The sequence below is a fragment of the Sylvia atricapilla genome, chromosome 6 (assembly GCF_009819655.1).
Source record: "Sylvia atricapilla isolate bSylAtr1 chromosome 6, bSylAtr1.pri, whole genome shotgun sequence".
NCBI lineage: Eukaryota > Metazoa > Chordata > Aves > Passeriformes > Sylviidae > Sylvia > Sylvia atricapilla.
In genome coordinates, this window is record NC_089145.1 from 1,040,776 (window position 1) to 1,066,254 (window position 25,479).

General features: G+C 46.8%; 1 protein-coding gene and 2 long non-coding RNA genes across 3 annotated transcripts; 1 reads left to right on the top strand and 2 right to left on the bottom strand.

Moving 5' to 3' along the window:
- Positions 1-14,296: 14,296 nt before the first annotated feature.
- On the bottom strand, positions 14,297-17,148 carry LOC136362145 (uncharacterized). The gene is made up of 2 exons (XR_010743739.1): positions 16,791-17,148; positions 14,297-16,218 (listed from the first exon to the last, which is right to left on the bottom strand). It is a non-coding gene; the product is annotated as an uncharacterized lncRNA (long non-coding RNA).
- A 112-nt stretch (positions 17,149-17,260) lies between these two features.
- Positions 17,261-24,343, top strand: LMO2 (LIM domain only 2). The gene is made up of 4 exons (XM_066320438.1): positions 17,261-17,421; positions 17,527-17,704; positions 20,405-20,620; positions 23,391-24,343. Exons 1-4 carry the CDS (start codon positions 17,415-17,417, stop codon positions 23,608-23,610), a joined length of 621 nt encoding a protein of 206 aa, XP_066176535.1. The 5' UTR covers positions 17,261-17,414; the 3' UTR covers positions 23,611-24,343.
- LOC136362146 (uncharacterized) lies at positions 18,128-21,111 on the bottom strand. The gene is made up of 2 exons (XR_010743740.1): positions 20,964-21,111; positions 18,128-18,452 (listed from the first exon to the last, which is right to left on the bottom strand). It is a non-coding gene; the product is annotated as an uncharacterized lncRNA (long non-coding RNA).
- Positions 24,344-25,479: the final 1,136 nt, after the last annotated feature.

The following is a 25,479-nucleotide window of genomic DNA, read 5'->3' on the forward strand; positions in this document are numbered from 1 at the left end:
GAGAAGATTCAATGTCCTCTCACAGCTGATGGGCATCAACCACAAGCAAGCACAGGGGATGTGATCCTAGTGGAACCTGGTAGGCAAGAACAGCCCTCAGCCTCTCCTTTCTCTTTGATTTTTGTCCCATATTGCCATGGGAGATGCTCAGATGAGCTGGAGTCTAACCATGGCTTAGCAAGAAAATATTCCTGTTATCACTTGTGAGCTCAGCCCGGGCCCTCCTCAACGTTTTCCCTTTTGAGGTACAGTAATTGCTCTCCGATTAGGCAGGAAACTGTACCAGGGTTATTGCTCTAAAGGAGCCAGTGTTATCAAAAAACAACACATCAGGGCCTGTCCTCACAGGAAGGGAATCATAAGTAATCAGCAGGGCTATAACGCAATTGGCTGCTGCTCCCTTCGTGCTGAGCACAGAAAAAAAAAGCACTGTAGGACTTTTTTTTTTTTTTTTTTTTTTTTTTTTTTGGTAGCCAAAGTGTTTTAAAAGAGCCCTGGTTCCTCTTTGCCTCCCTGCTTGGCTTCTCCAAACATTGCTGTTTCCTCAATAAGACATAAAAAACCCTTTGGTGTGTGCAAGGACAGGGCAGGGCGGCCTTCCTCCCAGATTTTGCAGACTGGTGCCATCCCTTCCCTGGTTTGGGAGCAGTGTTAGCCAAGCCATAGTTTTCTACTCCAAGCCCTGGAGTAGAAAAACGATGAAGATCCTTCAGTGACGCCCTTCCTGCTCTTTATTCCTGTTCAGGTTACCTCCCCTGGAAATTCTTTCTAAAAATAGGTATTTCCCAACACGTGTGAATAAATACACACAGGAGCAGTGGTGGGTGTGACATTGGTTCTCTTACACTGCTACTCGCCATTAGGGCCTTTTAACCCTGTCCAAAGTGGAAAGATGAATTAATTTCATCCATCAGGAGTTGCATCAATGTAATTTCATTGAGCAGGAACTCCATCCATCCATCCATCCCTCCATGAACACACCCACAGTGTGCACAGTACTTACATCTGCGTTAAAACAGAAATATTGAATTTGGTAATAATACAGAATCCAACTGGAAGAGATGGCAAGGTAGCAAAGGGAAGACAGGTCAGAACGGATTTCTCTTATTGCTGGACCACAGGTGAGCATTCCAGGGTCTCCCCCTGGTCAGGTGGTCAGGGGGCGTGAGGTGGTGGTGAAGGAGAAGCTGTGAAATCTCTGAGGACAAATTCCCCTGGGGGAGCATTTTAACAGCTCTTCCTGCTCAGCTGAGTCTGCCCTCAGCTTCTGACAATCCCCGATGGATGAGGAAAGGGGGGAATACAGCAGAAAACAAAAAAAATCTGTCAACAGACCGTTTTGGGATGTTTCAGTATTTTGCTGTTCGGTGAGTTTGACCGTGGGTAACAAAAAGGACAATACATGAACCTTGAGCTGTCAGAGAAGAGGCTGGAAAATCAGTTGGTATCAGCAAGAAAGGTCCCAACGTTTTATGCTTATCATGTGTCCCCAGAATATAGAAATATTTGTCCTTTGGTTGCTGCTTTTCCTGTCTGTTTTCCCCCCTCTATTAAACATGGAAGTCCTCACTGCTTAATTTCAGAGCCCCTGGATGAGCTGGAGTCTGGACACACAGGGATGTGATCACATCCCCCCCACAACTTCCCTGGCAGGAGCCTGGGCTGCTCAGAACTCACAGATGAAAGTCTGAAGAGCCCAAGCAGGAACATCTGCTTTGCCAGGAGTCACGATTTCCCCGTTTGGTCTGATCCAGGGGTCGTGGTCCTTCAGACCTCAGCAGAGAGTTTTTACCTCAAGGGGTACTTGGAGTGCTGAGCTGCTTTTACATCTCAGCTGCTCTCCCCGAAACGACTTTTGTCAGTTTGGTTGTTTGTTTTAGTGGTGATGTTTTTAAACTAAAGCCTGTGTGCCCAGGAGGCACATAAAATAAGAGGCTTTTAAAAGCCAGAGGATAAATAAAACACAACCTTGAATAAACAACAGGCTTTTGTCCTAATTTCCTCCCATTCCTTAATGGATGCTGATAAACTATCTGAATTTCTCAGTGTATTAATGCCACAATGACAGCAACACCAAACCCACAACTTCACAATAGCAATGATTTGACCAAACCATTGCCTTTGAGGCAAGCAATTGTTTGATTCCAAGTGGGTTGTAGGATATCATGGCCTCACCAGGCTGCTCCTTTCTCTACCCCATCATAAGATGGTTTCAGTGAGAGGCATTTGTCAAAGAAAACCCACTCAGGGCTAAAACATTCCATAGGAAAAAAAGACCTTGTTTGCTCACCTCAGACCATGCACATCATGTTTCGTTAGTGATTTTATGCTCAGCACTCTTACCAAGTGACACTGTTAAATTTCCCCCGTGCTGGTGTGCCTGCAGAAGTGCCAGGGTGACTCCAGTACTGCCTGGTGTGTCCTCCACTGTGGCTCTGGCCAGGAAGGCCTTGCCTTGGTTGTTTCACGTGGCTAATTCCTCCCCTCACCCAGGTTTGTGTATTTATGGACTTCTCCCCGTGAGGGTGGTGAGGCACGGGCACAGGTTGCCCAGGGAAGGGGTGGAAACACCCAAGGCAAGGTCGGATGGGATTCTGAACAGCCTGTTCTGGTTGAAGATGCCCCAGATCATTGCAGGGGGTTGGACAAGAGGAGCTTTAAGGCTCTTTCCAACCCAAACCATTGCAGGGTTACAGATCCACCATCTGTGTTTAAGCGCCAGAACTTCTGCACTGTAAATGACGAGGAGCCTTTCCATCCCTCGGGCCCAGTGGGGATCCTCAGCCCAGGATTTCTGCTCCCAGCAGCTCCCACCCACGAGTCCACTCACAAAGAGCCCTCGACTTTGCACCAAGGGCGAGCCAAAGCAGCCTGAACACCCAGCCAGATTGTTCCCAGGGCACAATCGCCCAATCCATTTTTCCTTCTGAAAGTCTCGGAACAAAGCGAGTGACATAAACACACACACACACACACACTGCAAGCACAGCCAGAAATAGGCAGCAAGCAAAAACAAAAGTTACAGGCAAAACAAATTTACAGAAAAACACAACTCCGGGCACGTCTAGACACAGCACTTAATTTGGTGAGTGTAGGCACTTTATCGCTTGGTGAGAGAAATTGTTCCTCCTCTGTATCAACCCTTTTGTTTTTTATCTCAGCACATGTATAATTTTTACTGAAAGGAGGGGGTGATAATTTTCACAATCAGATTTAATTTTGCTTCAGAAGCAAGCAAAACATTGAAACGGGCCAATTCGTAAAAACGCACTAAAAAATATTCCACGTAAAATGACCTCACACCTCCAGGAATGAAAGCTGAGAATTCACATGCAAAGCACAATGATTTGTTACAAGGAGAGCAGATGGGCATCATCCTAAAGAGCAGGAATATTTGTCCCTCCACTGTTTCTTTCCTAAAGGATTATTTTCTCATGTAACATGAAGAGAAGCCAGACCTTACATCATCAGAAACAATCTCTGGGCATCAACGTGAGAATCAAGCAGGGCACGGATTCAAGAATTAAAAAGAATAGTGGGGGGTTCTTCAACTCTGACTTTAGAGAGGAAAAAAAGGACTGAAAAAAAGAGATTTTTTTAATTTATAATTAATAGGCATTCCAATCTCCAAGGCAAATTAAAGTTCTCCTATGTGCAGGATTATCCCAAACCCAAAAGAAACGGAAGCTGAGCATTCCCCTTCCAGTCACAAGCCTTTTCTCTTTGATCCCTAAAAGCATCCTGGACATCACAGCGTGCCCTCAGTCCATCCTTGGGAGCTGACAGCCTGGCACAGGAGCAGGGCTGGGAGCACCAGGCCTGGCTGTGTTATGATGAATTCTCTGTTTTAATGATTTGGAGGAAAATATTGTTCGTGAGCTACATAAACAATTTTAATTGGCTTGGGCGCCCAAAATGTGCTTTTTTTGTTTGGCTGCCAAGGTTGCTTTCTCGCTTGCTAATTATGTTTCGCTTTAGCTTTCAGCAAAAACAGGAAATAAAGCATCCATTACTCGAATGACAACTTTTCAACAAGCCAAGATTTCAACATCCATTGTGTAATTTCCGACCCGGAGCCAGCTAGGAGCTAAGTGCCTTTTGAGCCATATATCCCCTCTCACAAGGGCCTTTTGGGCCCCTCGTGCTCCAAAATGATGTTTGTGTGTCTGAAACAGGCCAGACACATTTGCTGCTGCTACCCACTGCCCAAAGAATTCCCTTTCCTACCGCAAGATTTCAAGGATCCTGAAGAAGAGCGTCTTTTTTTTTTTTTTTTTTTTTTCCCCAAGGTCATGGAGCGATGGGAGAAGGGGGAATGGTTTTAGAATGAGACAGTGAGTTTAGATATGAGGAAGAAATCTTTCTCTGTGAGGGTGGGGAGGCCCTGGCACAGGGTACCCAGAGAAGCTGTGGTTTCCCCATCCTGGAAGGTGTCCAGGGCCAAGTTGCACAGGGCTTGGAGCAACCTGGGATAATGGAAGGCGTCCCACGGCAGGGAGGTTGGAATGAGATGGTTTTAAAGGTACCTTCAAGGCTAAACCATTCTGTTATTCTGTGATTCCAGGTGTCAGGCCAAAAGGCTGCCCACGTGCCTGGAAATCAAACTGCAGAGTTTTTAGGCAGAGATTAAATGATGGTTTCTCCTCCCGCAGGTGAAAACATGGTGGTCCCAAGCCCCAGCACCACAGAGGAGGGTTGGACTGATGAGTGTGTGTGTTTTCCTTTTCCATCTCTGTTTCTTTAGTGCTGATATTGATTCTAAGCTCTGATTTGTCAGGGTTTTTTAACAAGCCTTTCGAGTCAGGCTTTTTTTTTCCCCCCTCCTGAGATGCCCTGTCTTTTGTGGTTTCCAAACACACTTTCAAAAGCATCCAGAATGGACGCTCTGTGCCATTTCCCAGCTCAGCTGTGGAGGAGAAGCTCTTCCTCCTCGTGTTCAGCCAACTGAGCTGTTCTTGGCAAAGCAAGCAATAGGTACCTACCACATGGTGGGGGTGAGTGAGGATGCCCTTTAAATTACCTATAAAACCCTTTGATTCAAACTGCTGATGTTGCCATAGGCAATTTGCTAAGCTTATTGATCATCTTCTGTTTAAATTAAAGTTTGATGTCCTGGAACAGGCTATTCAGCACCGAGAGCTAATGGGATGGGATGAGATACAGGGAGCCAGAGAAACACACACATGGGGGAATGGATTATGGTCAAAAAAAAAAAAAAGGAAAAAAAAAAAGAGGGTTTTATGCTGAATAGATTCCATGGGTCAGTTAGCAATAAATACTGTGGTTGTAAAAGAGTCCAGTGTGGATGTTGGAGGTGGAGATTTGTCTGTGTAGTTAAAGGAAAACGGGCAGCCTGTTAGAAAACTAAAAATTTCAGGGAAAGGAAGTGAAAAAACGAGTGTTATGATTTATTATAAGTGTGTGCTTAGTGATATCTGCCGGAAATTCCAGCTGCCCCCAGTTTTTGCTAAGTTGGGCGAGATTTGAGCCAGTACAGGCAAGAGGTGATTAAGGTAAACATTGACCAAGGAAGTCAGGAGAGGTTGTCCCTGGTAGATGTGTGTCTGTCTCCATCTCTCAATCATACAATCATACATACTCACACAAAATAAAGCTTTGGAATGAAGAAAAATCAGGCTTCCATGAAGAATTAAAGATTCCTTGCTAGAGCCCTATCCAGCAAGACGGAGGCGCTTTTTTTTTCCCCCCATGAAAATCAAGGTTGATTTCCTGGTTTTAGATTAGTTTTCAAGCTTTTCAGTATTTTCATTGCATACCACCACGTCTGCCCTAAAGTTAATGGAACGTGCACTTGCTGAAGGAATATCAAGATAAATTCTATGGCTGTTACCAGAGGTACAACTGAGAGAACAATGCAACTTTTCCAGGCTAGGCACGGAATTTTGCCCACAGTGACCTAGGAAGTAATTTCATACCCCCTCCCAGACTTATTAAAGCTGCAATAATATTGGTAAATAGTGGTCCTGTCAGATGTTCACCAGCAACTGGAGCAGCCTGGGCTGTGGAAGGTGTCCATGCTTACAGCTTACAGGGATGAGATGGACTTGAAGGTCCTTTCCAACCCAAAGCATTCCAGGATTCTATGAACATCTCGACATGGGCTGACTGCTGCTGCTGATTTTGGCAGGAAACCTTCAAACGTTCTCCATCATCCCCAATATCTCTGTAAATCTGTAAGTCCATTAACCCTTTAAAAAGGAAAGCCTTGCAAGACTTATCATAAGCCATCAAAGCATCCAGAATTTTTTGTTTCTGAGCCCACCCACTTGGCACCCACAGCTTCCCTGGGCAACCTGTGCCAGGCCTTCAGGGAAGGATCAGGGCAGGATTTTTGCCCGATTCCCCACCTAACCCTGTCCTCTATCAATGGGAAGCCGTGTCCTGTCCCCCCAGGCCCTTATCCAAAGTCCAGCACTCTTGGAGCCCCTTTAGGCACTGGAAGGGGCTCCAAGGTCTCCTCAGAGCCTTCTCCTCTCCGGGCTGAGGCGCGAAGCCTCGGGAGCTGCCGTGGTGGCCTATCTCAGGAAGCCATCTGTGCACAGGCAGCTCTGCAGGAAACCCCGCCAGCACAGCACCCATCTTTCATTATTATTTCCCTCCCTGGCAGTTTTTCTCCTTGACACTTTCCCCAAACGACAGCGGGGAGGAAGTGAGCTGTCAATTGAGCACCATGGCTGGTTCCCGGCTGTGGAATGCAAAGTGCTTTAGTTAGGAGCCAGTGCCTATTTATTTGGCGCTCGTTTCCTGTAGGCACAGCCAACAGGAAATCTACTGGAAATAGAAATGGTTAGAAAACTACAGTAGGTGCTTTTAGGATCATAAAGATCACAGAATCAGCTAGGTTGGAAAAGACCTTTAGGATCCTAGAGTCCAACCACACAAGTTTTCCTGAGACAGGCGATTTTTGTCTGGCCAGAGATTCGTGCTCATTGTTTTAGTCAGTTCTCAAAAACACAGAAAGTTGTGAAACAGGGGAAAAAAAAAAACCAATTAGTGGACAAAACATGATAAAAACTTTCAACAGCTCAGAGAAAAGCAGTAGTGTAGAACGTACCTGTAGGATCTCAATGGACACTCCTCTCCAGAAGCAAAGCCAATCCCACCTTTTAAAATGAAGTTATATTTTTTCCACGGATACATAATGACTTAAATAGACATTAATTCCACAAGACTGGCCATTCATTGTGGAAGAGCCACAGGGTGGTGGGAAGAGAACACAGAAAATGCTGCTGAGATTGCAAACCATCCTATTGTTTGTATTGTCAGTGCAATATTAGGGCACTAATCCCACCTGGAAAATATTTTTCCTCTGCCCAGGCCACTGGTTATGCAATTATTAATTACATCTCAGATTACATAAAACAACAAAAATATCTCTAGAATATTCTCTGAACTATTGATAAAATCTTTTCAATTGAAACTGCTTATCTATAAAACAAATCTACAATCTAAAAAAGCCCCTAAGCAGGGTTTATCAATTCCGTGTAGATAATGTTATTCTAGGAGTCTGGTAATTCTACTTGTGCTATCTTTAAAAAGAAAAAGATGATAATTCAGCCCTTCCCCAAACATAAGCTTAGAGTAAGCCTAAAGCCTGTCATTTCTGCTGGACTCTGCTGTGTCTGGTGTGTTCCCACACCACTGGATTTTGTTTCACCCGAGGAAAACAGCAAGAAACTCCTCAAGAAGATGCTCCAGAACACACTGCCCAGGGCAGGGCTGGAGTTCCCATCCCTGGAGGGATTTAAAAGCTGTGTGGATGTGGCACTTGGGGGCACGGTTTAGTGGTGGCCTTGGCAGTGCTGGGGGGACAGTCTCAAAGAGTTTTTCCAGCCTAAATTATTCCAAGATATAAGCTGTGACTGCACATTCAGGATTTTGCTGGGGTGGTGCAACAGCACGGGCAAATACTCCCCTTTTAGGTCTATCCCAAGTTTCCTACTCAGCAGGTAGTAAAGGAAATCAGACCTCAGGAAGGCCGAGAAGACATCTCTGAGCCTGAAGGAGAAGTTCCCAAAGCAGAAATCCCTCCAGTCAACAGGGCTGTTGGGGACTGTCCTGCCCTGCAGCTGCAGCAGAACCCAGCTGCAGGGGCAGGAGGGGCAGGAATTGTGCAAGAAACTCAATCGGCGCTGAAATGAGGAAGGAAATAATGTGTTAAATGATTTAATTCTCTGAGCTCGCTTTGTTCCTTACAGATAGACCCAGAATTGGGGCTGATTACAGTGCCCTGTTTTGATTAACGGAGGGAGATCTGAGACGGAGACATTTCTATCGGTTTCAAAGAGTTCCCACATCTTGTATTTCATTTTCACAGCGGGGTCAGGAATTCAAAGAGCATTTATCTTTCATTCTTTATAGCTAAAAAATTATTTTCAACGATGCCAGTTTAATGCTAGTCAACTCCAACTGACCTCATTATACTTCAGTGGAATTACTCCAGATTTACACCGGTGGAACTAGGTGGACTTTATCTGGTGCTAAATGAATTTATAGGCTGTGAGTACTCTGTATGTGCTGGTTCCACTTCTTGGGGAGTTTGCTGGGATTTAAGGGTGATCGATTATTTTAGTTGTGTTTCAGCTCTACATATTCCATCAGTCAGGTAATGCAGCCAGAATTTGGAAGTTAATGGGCCAAGTGCAGCCTCAGATGCAGCCTGGGATGCTGTTGAGGCCAGGTTCCCCACCAAACCATCACTCCTGCTGCCAGCACCTGACAAATCCGAGCTCCTCTGTGCTGCTGCAGGAGATTAAAGCAACATTTCTTTTGTACTACCCAGTAATCTTTATGTTGGGTGGTAAAGTTAATGTACGGGATTGTCACTCAACCCATTTCACACCAAGGAGCCCAGAGCAGCTCTGAGCCAGCAGTCTGGAGGTGAGAGCATCACCCACCCATTCCTCAGCCTCAGAGGATGTGTGGAGCCGCTAAATGAATCATTAAAAGCAATTGAGAATTCCCGAGCTGTTCTAACTACTGAAAACACCTCCCACCCCCACGAGTCTCCAGCTCTCAGGAATGCCAAGTCCCTCTCTGCTCGGTGGGAGAAATGGGTTTTAAACAGCCCAGTTCTTTACTGCGTGTGTTCCTGCTCACAGGGAAGGGAGACAGGCTTGCAGAGCCCATTAGCTGTTCCACATGCACATCCATCGGCAAGGGGAATTAGTTTCTGGCCGGCACACAGCCGCTGGGGAACACAAAGGACAGGCTCCTTTAATCTTCGGCAGCAGCATAGCGGTGTCCAGGCTTGTCAGAAGCTGCAGGAGGAGTGATGGCCGTGCTGCTGACAGCCTTCTAATTGGGTAGTAGAAAGCAGCTCTAAAGGATGTGTTTGTGCCAACAAGTGTGGCTTGACATCAAGAGGGATGCGCCGAGGAGGCGAGGGGGGAGCGCTGGATGCGCTCCGAGCCCGGCGGGGCTGGGGTCTGTCTGAGCTTGGCTGGAAAGCTCCAGCAGGGAACAAACACACCGCTCCAGCGCAATCAGGAGTGCTCGGCCTGGCTGCTCTGCCAAAACTGTCCTTGAGCTCCGGAGAACCATGGAATGCTTTGGGTTGGGAGGGACGCTAAAGACCATCCCGTTCCACCCCTTGACGCACCACAGAAGATGGGAGGGGTGAGAGCCACAGGCACGGGAAATCATCTCCCCACTGCTCCTGATTCACCCCACAGCCACCAGAGCTCCCCGTGCTGCGCTGCTGGCATCCAGCAGCCGGGATCCCTGCTCCTCCAAACCCTCTGCGAGGCAGCGCCACAGCTGACAGAAAGTTCACGCTGAAAAACACGGGCGGCTGTGAGACAGGGCCTTCACTTCAATATTAATAGGGGATGCTGGATAATTCCAGCTTCAGACGTCGCTGGAAGGCTGCCTGATAGGGAGTGTGTGATAGGAGCTGCTGCACCTACCTGTCACTGTGCTTAGGGGACTCCACCAGCTCAGCCAAAGGGGAATTGAACCGCAAATTAATCCGAGAGCGCTCAGCCCCTGTGGTTTTGGAATTAAATGCCTGCTCTAAATCTAAATAAAGGCTGATGGACTTGCTGCCTAAAATATCTGGGAGAGAGCTATAGCACAGGCCGGGTGAGAGGCACCTGGCTGCAGGTGCAGCCTCTGGCTGGGCCAGAAGATGCAGGGAAGCATGTCCAGGCTTCCCAAGGCTTTGTTTTTGTTCCTGATGACCAGGAAGAGAAGCTGAAACTTCTGAGTGGTGACATCAGCGAAAAGGTCCCCAAAGGTGCTTAGAAACCAGAAAGGAGAGCTCCGGGGAAGGGTGCACTCCAAAGTGGTTCTTTTTCTTCCTCCTCTTCTTCTTCTGGGCTTATTTCCACCTGCGAGCGGCCCAGTAGCACCTGGTCCACGCGTGAGAGAAGAAAACTTGGCAGTGAGCGGATGGTGGGACCAGATGGGGCAGGACAGGACAGGCTGCTCTGCCAGCAGACCGCTCAGCATGCCAGCTCTCCTGCTTTGGCACACACCTGCCCTCCCCACGGCCTGCCAGAGCGGGGACACGGCACTGCTGCCAGCTGTGGAGGTGCTCCAGAGGTGTGCCAGGGGCTCCAGAGGTGCCTGGTGCAGAGAGAAGAGGCAGGGGGATTGTAGCGAGAGGACTTCACAGAGACTGGCTGTTTTAAAAATGTGTCAGGACTGATGAATACCCCAGCAAACATGATTTCGATGGGGTCACCGTGAAGGGATGCAGGAACAGCGTGGAGAGACCCCAGTTGTGCTGGAACCAATGCTCCTTTCTCCCTGAAATGACACTTCTCCACAGACTTGCGTGTGTGAGGAGCCAGACAACTCATACCCGTGGCATCCAGAGGCAGCTAATAATTCCCTCAGTGGTGGAGTGCAGCATGTTCCACTAACATCTGCAGTAACTGGAAATTTACCCATCCAATTTTCTCCTCTCCCCCGGCCACAAAGGGAGACCACTCCAATTATTTTTCAGACAGAATTAAGGCTGATGTTTACCATTATCTCCCTGGTAACCCTCTCCTCATGACTACATTATGCAACATAATTGTAAAGCTGCCTCAGCTCACTTGGGTTGTTATTAAATGCACTCAGCTGCTTGTTTTTTTTTTCCCCCCAAGGTCAAGGTTAGTAATTAGGTGGCTGGTATGCTTGGGACAGAGCCTTGTTAGGTAGGAAAAAAATTAGAAGGAATTTAAAGGATGCATCAGGCATTCCCAAGTGATGAAATTTCATCAGCAGAGGGTAGGCCAGTGAAGGAAGGAGAATTAGGGGACGTGAAGTGGTCCAGCACACAGGTCTGCAGATGAAACTTGGGCAGGCTCAGGGCGTGAAACGCGACGGATGAATTTCCACGGGGAATGTGGGAAAGCAAGTGCTGATATTGCCAGCAGAGGTGAGCGTGGCTCCTCTGTGCTGCAGCTTTAATTGGAGCTGGTGGAACAATAGTGAATCGAGCTGTTTGTTTTCCTTCTGGCTGGTTTGTCTCCAAAGGTCCATGCTGCTTGCACATGAAGTGTCAGCACCTTATTGTGCACGGCAGGGGGGTTGGAACGAGATGGTCCTGCAAGGTCCCTTCCAAGCCGAGCCACTCCACGATTCTTTGATTACACAGTCCCCAGGCCATGTTTTCTTGGGGATTTGCCTGTGCAATGGGGTGGGGCAGCCACTCAGCAGGAGTTCTCAATGTTTCCCTGGTCCATGTGAACTAGGTGACATCAGACTTCCTCATTAAATCCACCTCCTAATACACTTAATTAGGGAATATTGCTTCATTGCACGTTGAACCCTAGAAGGAATTAAGAGCAGAAATAACAACGTTCCATGGGGGAATGAGACGACTGACCAACGCATCATGCCGTCATAATTCCATCTGGAATTATGTCAGATTTCCTGGTAATATTGCTGGTTAGTGCCAAGGTTATTGAATCTACCTGGTGGCTCTCCCAGGTGCTAACATGAAGGAGTGTGTTGACTAGAGCCTGTAATCTGGAAAAGCTGCTTTTGTTGGGAAGCAGCTTGGAAAGGAGCACAAGACGAAGACCTGCAAGTCTGCAAGTGTCTCTGTTTCCACAAATGCATAATTACATGCATACTACATAGAAATGCGGGGAAAAAAATCCAACAACATAAATATATTAATATATATACATATCTGTGTCTGTAGATATACACAGGAGAGCCTCAGCTACAGTCTCTGGCTGTCTATGACTCCCTCTGAAATTTTCCCTGAGGGAATTCCATTCCCAAGTCCCCATTTATTTTCTGGACTGGAAGTGTCTGTGGGTCCAGCTCAAAGTCTGTTTTGGTCAGATGTGTCTCCCCCTTGACATGAATATGTTGGGATCAGATGTTTAATGCCAAAGTCAAAACTCTCCCCAGTGCCCTACTGGGGTCATTCCCATGCATCAGCATAGGAGAGAGTATTTACCATGGAAAAAGAGGGAATTACTCGACAGGACTGTAGTGTAGAGCAGTAGCCTTATGAAAACCATGACAGAGTAATTGGATCTGGCTTGTGTGCAAGGCAGCAAGAGAAATCAATAAAAGAAGAGGGAAGAAATGGGGAGGGGGAACCTTTGACGTTTTTGCCGTGAAATATCCCTTCATCTGACTGCCTGTAACTAACTTTTCATCATCCCTGATGTGATCTGTAGTTGAAGATTTCTCTGGGCTATAACCACAGTTGCTGGTGCTGGGCTGGGTGGGGGGGTTTTTTCTTTTTTTTTTTTTTTTTTTTTTTTTCTCTTTGCTGCTTGTGAGGGAAAATAAGGCAAAACAAAACAAAACTTTGTAACTGCCCAGACCTCTTTAGGCACCAGGATCCTTATCTAACGTCTGGACCTCCCAGTCCCAGGGCAAACCTCACCCTGAGTGTGGTTTTTATTGTTTTGGTTTGTTTTCTTCCAGTTCAAAGGAAGGGTTAAGCCCCAAAAAGAGAAGTGTGTCCTTGGTCATAAGACTGTAAGTTCCCTGAGTCACACTTCGCCAAAAGCCTCCAAAGTGTGTTCAAGTCAGTGCATGTGGCCATCACTCAGTGACAACTCCTCATCCTCTCTATCCACCTCTGACCTCCAGGTTAGAAAATCTGCTAATTAGGAGAATGGTGAGGAGGGGTTTATATTAAATAAACCCCCCCAACCAAACAATAAAAAAAAACCTCCAACAAAATCAAAACAGCACTTGTGGAGAGCACACGGACCAGACCAGAACTTACTGGCTGAAACAAAATTTCCAGGTCCGTGAAAATGAAGTAACTTTTTTATTTTTGTATTTGAATTATGCGGTGCCCTTCATGCCATCAATATGACACTGTGCTGATATGAGTAACTATTGATACAGCGTTGGTTCTCCAGTGGCACAGTCCCATCTCCTTGGCAGCAGCTGGGTATCTAGAATCATGGAATCACAGAATGGTTTGGCTTGGAAGGGACCTTAGAGGTCTCCAAATTCCTCCTCAAATGTTCTGTGTTCTGGAAGAGAGACCAAGGCTCTTGTTCTGTGGTGTAAAATTTGGATTCAAAAAACCCGAACCGACCCAAAATTTCCATTACTTCAGAGCCTCACCCCAGGGGCTGGCAGGTCAAGGCTTCAGTCCAGCGTGTGGTGGGAAAGAGAAGGATCCTTGCAATTAGGTGGATTGGAGTGGAGTTGTGATTCCGTTACCAAAGGGTGGCTCAGCAGCAGAAGACAGCCCAAATGACAGAAATCCTGGCTCCGTTTTGCCACCTCTTGTGTTAAGTGTTCACCTTTAGTCACAGTCCTGACTTTTCTCTCCGACAGAAAGCATTAACAGAAAATCTAGGCCACCGTCACCGAGATTTAATTCTTCCATCTATGCAGAGACTTCAATCTTCATAAACTGCATTTTTAGGCAACCAGCATTACTGGCTATTGAGGGCAGCCAAGTTAATCTTACCGAACACAGACTTCTCTAAATGAGGGTGGCCTGAAATAGCTCAATAGTATCCATAAGCTATAGTGGGGATAAAGCTGGGATATACCAAGGGAATAAAGGTAGGAACAACCTGAGGCTGAGTGGTGATGATGATATTTTGGCCTTCCAAAAGCAAGCTGAAAATACTCCCTGAGTGCAAGAGAGGATGTTTCTTTGGAAACAGACACATTGAGCTATTTCTTTAGATTACACCACTCATAGAAATGATGCAGCTTTACATTAAATTCCTATTGAGAAACATCCAGAAAAGTCCAGCTGACTTATTCATGGCACATTATTCCAAGCCCCAAATGCTAAATGTGGTCTCTAACAGCAGATTTGACCTCGGCCGTGCTCCAATAATTAGTCTATAGCGTGATCTTTATTAATAAAAGTTAATTGAAACCAAAACTCATCCCTCAGGATTTTCAATCAATGAACACACACACGCACACACACACAAAAGAGCCACGCTAAAGAGCACTGGAAAATCCAGCTTTACAGAGAAAGAAACAATGGAAAGAAAAGCCCTCACTAAAAATAGTGCTGGGCAGGAAATGTCGGCACCACCAATTCCAGCGCTGAATAACGCTTTGTCTTTGGGAACGTTATGCAGCAGGAGGCAAAAGTAAATCAGCAGCCAATTCTGCTGAGGAAAGTAAACATTTGGAGATGGGAAAATTGAGGCAAAGAAGTATTGAGGGACTTGCTCAAGGTGAAGAAAAAAAAGAAGTCCTTCTTGATTAATTGGTCATCTGTTCTGGTGGGACAGCAAGTCCTCAGCTGTAAAGGCCTAATTTCACCGCCCAGAGCAAGAGTTTATTATAGGCAAACCAAATAAATGAAAATGGAATTGTTCCTCAGAGGTATTTGAAGACGCAGCTCTTGGTCAGCATTCTGAGGACCTTCTTGCTGAGCTTTTTGCTGTAAATCCAGCTTTTTATCCACTTTTCTTTGCTCATGACTTTGCCTGGAATCTCTCCTTCACAGGACTGAGAGAAAACAAGAAATAATCTCACAGTTTTAATTACAATTACTTTAGATGAGGAGACAGATGGTGCTTGCAGGCCCATGGAGTGATCCCAGCACTATCACGAGTTCTGTGCTTAAAGATCTGACAGGAAAGTTTCTTCTGGATCTGACTGAAAAAAAATGAAACACGTACAAATTGTCCTCTTCAGCTTCTACGTTGCACATTGCTCCGCTGACTTTATGCAGAGAAGCTTTCTGCAGGTGAAGGGATTGATCTGGCAATGCAGGGAATGCTCCTGGTCTGTCCATCAGTGCTCAACTATGAATATGAGAAATATCTCATTACCTGCCAGACCTGAGGTGGTCTGAGCAAAGCAAGGAACTGCAAAACCTTGCAAAAAAATTTTTTTTTTCCAATAATCATTGGCCGCTGTGTATTGTAAGTCTTCATTCTGATGGTGTTTTTCTAAGGAATTAAGTAATTCCTTATGTGCCAATCTTGATGCTTTTGTCTCGCACCAAAACTTTTGAACTCTTTTAGATACACAAAGGCACAGGGGTCTTAAATATAGTAATTTCCTGTGAATTTTGGGAAAATAAATAGAAGAGGGGCAGCAGGCCAGTGACTCTGCAGTGTGTGCACAACTTCTGAGACCAGAACATTTACTGGCATTATGGAGTTGCTCACATTATTCCATCAGGAGTTTATCCAAATGTGAGTACCCCAATCATCAGGGAAATTTTGCCTTTTATGTTTTAGGAGTTTATTTTTTATTAAACCTTGAGACACAGGAGAAACCAAGCTCATAGAAGTGTCTCGGGTTTTTTTTTTAACATATTCGATGTTCTTCTGCGTGTTTTTGTGAGCCACCTTTAGTTCAATTTTTGAATCTTTTTTTAACCAAGTGAAGTTCCTGGCAGATTTTTTTTTCTTTAGTCTTGCAGTAGTTTAGTTATTCAGTCTTCTGGCAAGATTTACATTTATTTTACTTTGCTGATCACAGGGTAAACAGGCCAGAAATTAAATAGTTATCATATAATTCAGTCCTGTCTGCGAAAACCTCACAGAAGAGCCTTTTCCTTCAACAGAAATGAGAGTGATTGTCCTCCTGTAATAGCTTAAAATACATTGGAGATAATGTGCTTAAAGAATAAGAAAGATGTGTTCTAATGACCAGTGATAGCTCTAAAGTATTTCAAGAGCTTGGTTCAAAGCCCCTTGAAAGGAATAACAGTCCTTCTGCTGACATTACTAATCTTGGGATCGGGCTCATTAACGTATTGCAGATATTATATCCCCAGCTGCCAAAAAGCTGAAAAAAACCAGGGGAGAATGTAGTCATAAAAATAGACATCAAATACATTTCTCTTCTGGGAATTAATATAGAAGCGAAATATCGCTGCTACTACTACTCTCTGGGGCTTTATTACAGATATTTCTTGACTGTTTTTAAAGGAATTAACAGGGCAAGCAGTTCGTCTCATCCAGAACTCTGCCTCCAGCAAGGGCCAGCGTCTAATGCCACCGAGCCTGGCAAAGGCTCGGGTGGCTGCAATAGTTTTCACCCCGGCGCTGCGAATCAGTCCTTTCCGGGCTGTGCTGTGCTGATGGAGAGGAGGAAGGGTGGGAGGGAAAACGGACATATTCGGGCAAGACTTTCCCCGTCTTTGGCCTCTCTCGGATTAATTACAGATCGATAGTCGGTACTCGCCGGCTTTTATAGCTCATTAGCAGCACACGGTGCCAGGGTGTAAATTTGTTACAGAGCTCGCCAAGAATCCGGGGGGTGTCTGGACTCCAATGTCCGCTCGGGGCTATAAATGAGACGCAACTGAGCTGACCAGTTTGGGCTCCGGGCGGACAAATAATGCTCGGGATCTTCACCTGTGGCTCCCCAAGCGCCGTGCAGACCCATGTGTGCGTGTGGGCATGTGCGTGTTCGTGTCAGAGAGCGAGAGGGCGAGCGGAGGGATGGTGAGTGCCGCTCCTCCGTGCAGCACAACCCGCAACCAGGCGCTTATTCCTTTCCAGCTCTCGGATCGTTCTCAGGTGGCCCACCTGCCCGCCCGCGGACACGGCGCTAGTAAGGGAATAATACCGTGCGAACGCCTCGGCAGCCCCCAGCCCCGGCTCTGGGGAGCCCCGCTCTGTCTCTTTAAGGAACCCGGCGAGTCGTGATGCTGCTGTTTGTATTGCCGAATCCCCAGGAGTGCAGTTAAGAAACGGGCAGCTGTCTCTTTAAGTGTGATTTCCTTCTATTGTATTTGAATCGTGATCAGGAAAAAGGAAATGAAACCAGAGAGCCGGGGCTGAGCCACGGAGTAATAACAATCGCGGGGATGCGGCCGCCGCCGCTCTCAGCGCTGCCGCCCGGGCGCGGAGCGTGTGCGGAGCTGGCCGAGCGGAGGCTCCGCTGAGCGCCGAGCCGCGGTGGCGGCCGCAGCCGCCGGTCCCCGCCCGCCGCGGGAGCGGCCCCGGCGGCCGGGGCGCGGGGGGAGCGCGGCGGGGATGGGAGGTCAGCGCCGGGGGGGCCGTGCGGGGCCGCGGGGGTGGGGGGAGCCGTGCGGGGCCGGAGCGCAGCCCCAGCCCCTGCGTGTGTCTGTGTGTCTCGGTGCCGCAGGAGGAAATCCTGTGAATGTCATCGCGGGCCGGCGGGGCAGCGCGGCTGGCGACAAGGCTCCGCGAGCAGACGGCCTCTGCGGGGGCGGCGGGGGCAGAGCCCACCAGCGGCACGCCACAAAGGAACCGGCCCTGCCAATGTCATCGGCCATCGAGAGGAAAAGCCTCGATCCTTCCGAGTAAGTGCGCGCTTTTCCTCGCCGGTCCCCCCCAGCTCGCCGCGGTCCCCGGGAGCCCGGCCGCGCCGCTCGCCCTCCCCGACGGAGCCGCCGCCGGCATTGTGTGCCCGGCAGCCCCGGAGGGTTCGGCCCCCGGCGCCCCCAGCCTCCTTCCCCCGCACCGGCACCGGGCTGGCCCGGCCCTGCGGGGCTGAGCTGTGGGGCGCTTGGGCACAGCCCCCCAAGTTGTGGGAAGGAGCAGCCGGGAGCGGGCAATTCCCCCCGGGCAGGGCATCCAGCGCTCGCTCATCCCACAGCGGGGTGGTGGGGATGCTCGGCCAGAGAGAGAGAGAGAGCACCCCGCTTCCCGAGCTTTCGGGTTTTCCGTCCCGAGGGACCCTCTCTGCCCCATCCCCGATCTGCCCAACTCGCTGCAGCCGAGCAGTGAAAGGTCAGGGCTTTAATCTGCGGGTGCCCAACTTCCACGTTTTCGTAACGCAACTTCCAAGAGCTCGTAGAAAGCTTTGGTGGGGGCTGGGTGTTCTGCTGAGAGCACGTAGACAGACTCGATGGACGGGATGTAGGCGATGAGAATTTCCCTCCCTGGATTCCCCACTCGGGAAAGGGACCGGCTGCCGTGGCCAGATCCAGGCGCTCTCCCGGGCTGTGCTCCCGCCGTCCCGCCCCGTTCCTGCGGCACACCTCGGCACGGGAACTCGGGCACAGACCCAGGGTCACTTGGGTGCTAATTAACTGCACTTCGGCTTGTCTGCGATGGCGATAAGAGAGATGAAAAAAAGAAATAATATTATAAAATCGCAGCTTCCAGATAATGCTTAAAACATCTCGCTCAGTAAATTGAGTCATTCGTGGTTTGTTTCCTGTGAGATACTAAAAATGCCATCGCTGGGAGCCTGGAGCGAGCACATGGGAACCGCCGCTTTTGGGGATTAAATCACTTCATTCCACGGTGTTGTACATGTTACGTTTTCTTTTAGGTTTGTTTTTTTTTTTTTTTTTTTTTTTTTTTTTTTTTTTTTTTTGGTTTTTTTTTTTTTGTTTTTTTGTGTTTTTTTTTGGTTTTTTTTTTTTAAGAAACTCTAATCCCAGCTCCTAATGATGTCCAGCTTTCAACTACAAAGTTTTTTTTTTTTAAAAAATCTTTGTTTATTTACCTGCCTTGTGTTCTGGCGGCTTAAGTGCTGGCTTAGAAATGCACGGACATCAAAAGCCTAATGTGTAAACCAGGACTGCTGTTCTGCATAAACATCCGTCGGGCTGTTCCGGAGCTTAGGGCTCTCACAGAAACCTGGCTGGGGATTCCCAGACGCCCCTCGGATGAAATATTTTGGGGTACACTCCAAAGTTTCAAATAACGGATAATAAAGGATAATGATGTGTGCTGCCTTCGACTGAAAAGCTCTCAAAAGTTGTCAGCACGGAGCCCGTGTGTTAGGAAAGGGAGCATGCAGCCCAAAAGGATACATTTGGGAGAAGTAGGGCCTAATCATGAATTCCCCGTGATTTTAATGAAAACTCACAGGATGGAGAGCTGGCAGGAGAGGGGTGTTACGACACAGACAGCAGTTTAAACTTAGAAGGGAGAAACCAGTGCAGAATAGAACCAGAGAATATCTCAGGGCTCAGCTTGCCTAAATAAAACCGGCAGGATCACTTTCTCAGCCCAGAAGTTCTTGACCAGAGGTCGTTCCTCCCTGCTGAAGAAAGTAATTTTTGCCCAGAAAACTGCTGATCCAGTAAATAAGCAGGAGTAATACAATTTTTTTCCTGTTGCCTGCTGGAAACTGGGAGCAGAGCTTCTTCATCAGTGTAGGTCTCCTCTGCCCCCACCAGCCCAGGGGAGGACAGACCAATGACAGAAGCAAATTGCTCGGGGACTCTGTGCTGGAGCACTAATCCAATAATATGAAAAAATTTTGGGGTCCACTCTACTAGCCACAGTCTTGAAATGAAGCAAGTGCTTAAGGGATGGTTCCAGCAGATTTTTTGATTGACTTCTCTGGCATTTGGATGAAGCCCAAAACTACAAAACTGAGTTCAGGCACCGTTCTTTTAATTTTTTTGCTCTTCTTTTTTTTTTTTTTTTTTTTTTTTTTTAATAAAGTTGTGAAATTACCCCAAGAGACCCAGAAATCCTTAAGAAAGAGGCTTTGAAGAAAAAAATCTTGCTTCTTTTACCAGAACTATCCTAGATCTCCAAGCTTTTTAGAAAAAGGAACAAAATCAGGTGCATAAAGAATCAGGGCTAATATCACAATAAAGACTTGTTCCTCCTTTTACTCACGGATGTGTAAATCCCAGATAATTGAGGTGTGTTGGCACAGACCCATCCCAGGGGATTCATGTCCTTGGCTAAGGGAAAAAAGAAGTCCTGCAGCAACATGAGGCAGAATGCTGGCTTTATTAAAACCAGCAGCGAGACTTAAACCAGTTGGGCAACAGAATCGGCTGTTGCGTTCATTCATTTCGTGCTGTTCTGAGGAATGACACCTTCAAGCTTAGTCTCCAAATTTCCATTTCCCAACAGGAAGTGTCAAATCCCTTGGGTGCCTTTCTTAGTCCTGGTGAAAACGAGCAAAACCAAGGACACCATCCCTGCCCTAACCTGTCCGAGCTTGTGATTCATTTTGCTTTTCCTTCTCGTGGCGCGGCCGCTCTCGGGGCGGGTTTCCCTCGCCCAGCGACTGTCTCATTCCTCAGGGAGCCGGTGGATGAGGTGCTGCAGATCCCCCCGTCGCTGCTGACATGCGGGGGGTGCCAGCAGAACATCGGGGACCGCTATTTCCTGAAGGCCATCGACCAGTACTGGCACGAGGACTGCCTCAGCTGCGACCTGTGCGGCTGCCGCCTCGGCGAGGTGGGCAGGCGCCTCTACTACAAACTGGGCAGGAAGCTCTGCAGGAGGGACTATCTCAGGTAAGCTCCTCACAGCCTTCCTCCCTCGTTTGCTGAGTACAGCTGGGAAGAAGGAATTCCTTTGAAATGGCTCTCAACGCCTGGCAATGGGTGTGACAGCGTCTGCAAGCTCAGGTTGGCAGTATGGGCTCCTGCCGTGGGATCCCTGAATTGTTTGGGTTGGAAAGGGACCTTACAGCTCCTCTTGTGTCAGCCCCTCTGCCGCTTTCCACTAGGACAGGTTGCTCCAATGCCCCTCCAACCTGGCCTTCCAGGGATGGGGCATCCACAGCTTCTCTGGGCAACCTGGGCCAGAGCCTCACCTCAGGGAAGAATTCCTTCCCAATATCCCAACTAAACACACCCTCTGTCACTTTAAAGCCATTCTCCCTTGTCCCTTGTCCAAAGTCCATCTCCAACTCTCCTGGAACCCCTTTAGGCACTGGAAGGGGCTCTAAGATCTCCCCACAGCCTTCTCCAGAGTGCACAGCCCCAACTCCCTCAGCTTGTCCTCATAGTTTTGGGATCCATATGCGTATTTTAGTATTGCTGGGATTCTTCAGTAAGTTCTAGATAAAACTAGAGATTATCTGTGTTGGTTAGATAAACAACTTGGAGTTTTTTACAGTTAAATCTTTAAAAGTTTTTTTGGGGAAAAAAAAAAGCATTTTTAATGAAAATTAAAGCAATGCTACACACTGTGGACAAACCAGAATTATTTGATAATGTGAAGAATACAGGAAGAGATCATAGGACTCAGAGTTGTTTGCATCTGTCATTCTGCACAGACCTAACCCCATAGCTCCAGGTGAAGGGTCACTGTGGCATTCTGGCAATAAGAAAATGGGAAAAGGGGCTGAATTCCAGCAATCTGCCACTGAGCTGGCAATAAACTGATTCCCCTGAATGGTTTTAAAGAGTTTTCTGCTTCTCCCAGTATTGCCTTGGAGCTTAAAGGTGTTTAAACCCAGGTGAGAGGTGAAAGATCATTTGGGGTTTTGGCATTCTTAAGTCTGGTGCTGAATAAGCAAGAATTTGCACATTTTGCAATTTGTAGAATCAGATCCTACAAATGCACTTGTTATGGGTGTTTTCATCAATAACTCTCTGCCTGTCTGTTTTGCTGAAATTTGTAAGTAAATGATTAATTTGAGACAAAGATATTTCACAAAAAATGATAACAAAGGATCTTTACATTCTTGATTAAAAGGGATTGGTCTTTGTGCTGGTTGGGTTCCATTTCTTCTAATGGATCCCTAAAGTGTCAGGAGGTTTGTGGAACAGAATAATGATATTTGGTATTCTTCCAGCTTTTTTTCTGAAGGCTAATTTACCTGCCAATAAAAACTAAACCAAAATCTCAGTGGACTTCCTAATTTTGCAGTTCCTGGGCTTTGCTGATGGGAATTTTGCTGAGCAAAAGTTTAAGAACTGAGTTCTACTAATGGGACCATTTGTAAATCCAGCAGTGATCCAGTGTTAATTACACTTCCCAGATATTCATTTCATCTTGAAATGGAAGCAAGAGGAAGTATGGCAATACAATTAATGCATTTTCTTGCAGTGAAATGCAACGTTTTTATTTTTTTAATAATGCAACAGATAATATCTTCCCTCATTAATGAAAAAATTGGCAACCTTTGTGTAACCCTAGTGTTACTTTCCCTGGGCAGAAGTAAACACTGACATCTCCTGGTAGACAAAAGGAATTATGTTCTTTCTCCTTAAAGGTCCCTTAATTTACCAGACATCCTTTTTCCAGTTCAGAAGATGATTTATATCAGGCAAAGTAAATGCTGGAGATCTGTAAGAGGTGGAAAAACTCTTTCCAGAATTAGTATGGAAGTTTAGAAGTCAAACTCAATGAACACATCGCCTGTAGCATTCGTCCCTTTTAAGAATAAAATGTAAATATATTCATGCTTCTTTATTCCTGATTTGACTTGATAAACTGCAGGGCATTCCTCAGAGGCTCCTTTTCATAGGCAATGCCATGAGGACCTCAGCAGGGTTTCTCCATGTGGATTAAAGAGCAGTCCGCAGCATAAATCTGTTTCATAGGTATTTAGGAGGTCTTAGAATGTGTCCTTCTAAGGAAGGAGAAAACCCATCAGGAGTGTCTTCATGGATATAGAAATGTTTGAAAGCATTTCCAGTGTGGAGGCACAGACAAAAGGCAGGAGAGCCTTAGACCATGGCTTATCCCAACTTCTTTCTGTAAATTACAGAGCAACAGCTTAAGAAATGAAAAAAAATATTAACAAAAGGTAATTTCGGTCAATCACAGACGTGGAAGTGTTAATATGGCACAACTTTATTCAGTGCTCTGGGCAACCTTTGCTCCTCCAATTCAGGACAAGGTCATTCCTCAGAGAAGCCAATTATATCGATAGATTTGAGAATATTTAGATTGGATATTAAGGAATATATTCTTCCCTGTGAGGGTGGGGAGGCCCTGGCACAGGTTGCCCAAAGAAGCTGTGGCTGCCCCATCCCTGGAAATGTCCAAGGCCAGGTTGGAAGAGGCTGGGATAGTGGAAGGTGTCTTTTCCCATGGCAAGGGTGGCACAGGATGGACTTTACATTTCGTTCCGACCCAACCCATTCTGTGATTTCATCCCAGGTGAGCACCTTGGATTTTCTGTTTCAAGTTTTGGCGTTGCAAAGTTTCCGGTTCTGCTGGGTAGCTTTCCACGTGACCTCTCTCTACCTCTGCACCGGTCCTGATGGATCAAGGGTGTTGTGCCCTGGTTGTGACCGGGTTTTCCCCGGCTGTGCTGTGTCCTTGCAGGCTCTTCGGCCAGGACGGGCTGTGCGCCTCCTGCGAGAAGCGGATCCGTGCCTACGAGATGACCATGCGGGTGAAGGACAAGGTCTATCACCTTGAGTGCTTCAAGTGTGCTGCCTGCCAGAAGCACTTCTGCGTGGGGGACAGGTACCTCCTCATCAACTCGGACATCGTGTGCGAGCAGGACATCTACGAGTGGACTAAGATCAACGGCATGATCTAGCACGGACGTGCCTGGCGCTCTGTGACAGACGCCTCCCGGGCCCAGCTGCACCCAGGAGATCGTCCCTTGGGCTCTGGGCTTTGAAACGGGGGGGAACGGCACGCAGTGGGCCCCTGGCAGGCAGTGCTACGTAGAATGTAAACTACACCCAGGTGAAGGAGGGAGAGCAAAGCAATAGTAGCTAGACTGACTTGTGTTCACAGTACGGACAGTAACTGACATCAGCCGGGGACGGACGCAGCACCATAACCCATCCTCCCAACTGGAACAGAGTAGGGCCTTCCCTACTCTGTAAAGAGATGTTATGACGTTGTCACCTGCAGACTAGGATTGTGCAATTCCGTTTTTCTTTTTGTCTTGTTTTCATCGCTGAGTTTAGATGACGAGCTCCCACAGTAGGCGTGACGAGGAATACTGGGAGGAAAGAGCCATCCCTCACATGGTCATTCCACATGGCCTTACACTTTGGGTGGGAGTTATCTTTGCATGGATTTTTTCTTTTTCCTTTGAGAATGAACAGTGCAGCCTCTAGTCCCAAACTCTTCTTTAAAAAGCCCTGCTGAATAGTTGTTTTTGGGCACTGCTGCCTCAAGACAAGATGTTCCCCAGATCATTTCTATACAAATATAAATCTAAAGAGTTGTTCAACTATTTTATTAACTTAGATTATATCAATAAAATATTTGTTGTGTGTAGTAAGACTCTGCAGCTTTAATAAAAATAAAGAAAGATTTGAGTGTTGTTTTCTTTTTTTCTTTTTTTTTTAGTTGTGCTGGCTTTTTTTGTTTGTATTATTAATTTTATTTTTTTGTAGCAAGATTTCTACTCTTTGTCTACAGCTGGATCCACTTCAGCTTGCGTTTCAAAGCACAAATGTGAGAACTCAGGGGGCTGAGTGAGGGCTCAGTAAATCTTGTGCTCTTCAGGCTAAGAAATTAGCTTGTGCTGTAGGAAAAATTAGTGTTGTGTGACACCAAGGCTCTTTGGTGTTTATGAGGAGGTTTTGAGGCTGGTTCTGGGTGTTTTGCAATGGACTGAGTCTATCTGATCTTGGAGATTGCGTAAGATTTGGGTCTTTTAGAAAGGTAGCTCATCCTGATTTTGCTCTGGATTATGGAATCCAGGATAATATCGCAAAAGCCAATAAATGTATTTAGAAAGAATTAATTTCAGTCATCTTTAAGGTCCCTTCCACCCCAAACCATTCCATGATTCTGTGATACCATTTTCTCTCCAACCTCTTTTTCCTGAGGTGAATAGTCTAAGTTTCTTCTTGCCTGAAAGCTGTTTCATGCCTCTGATAAACTCTTATTTCTCATCTCTGATTCTACATTATTCTTTCTGAGAGCGGGACTACAGCTGCAAGTTGTTGAAAGGCACTAAAAATTAACGCTTTTCCCACAACTGAGCAAGTCTGGCACCCACCCAGAAGGTGCTTGGCAGGTCCATTCACTCCATCACCACTGACACATCAGCAATAGCACCTAAACCTGTGGATATCTACTTGACTATTCTCAATAAACTTGTCACCCAGGGCGTGTCCCGGCCACTGATCAGTGACAACGTTCTGCCTTTTACAACGGATATTCTGAGAGCTCTTTTCTTGCTTTTGCTGTCACAAGTAGAGCTGGGGACAAACACTTCAAATTTTGTTATCAGTGAAACTGGAGCTACACCCGCCCAATGAGAACAACTTGGAAAGTATAGTTGGAGGGCGCTGATATTTAGCTGTTTTCCAGTGATAGGCTGACCTCTGGAGGCCACAGGCAGCTGGTTATAATTATAATTATTATCCAGAATTCCTGCCAGCAGAGGCAAGGGAAGGCAAGGAAAATACAGCTCTCAGCCTCTTCATTCACAGTGGCTCCT

Bases quoted from the DNA above. Each gene is read 5' to 3' on its own strand.
- LMO2 (XM_066320438.1), top strand. The intron at 17,705-20,404 runs GTAAGTGCGCGC...CTCATTCCTCAG, and splicing joins AAAAGCCTCGATCCTTCCGA to GGAGCCGGTGGATGAGGTGC. The intron at 20,621-23,390 runs GTAAGCTCCTCA...GTGTCCTTGCAG, and splicing joins TGCAGGAGGGACTATCTCAG to GCTCTTCGGCCAGGACGGGC.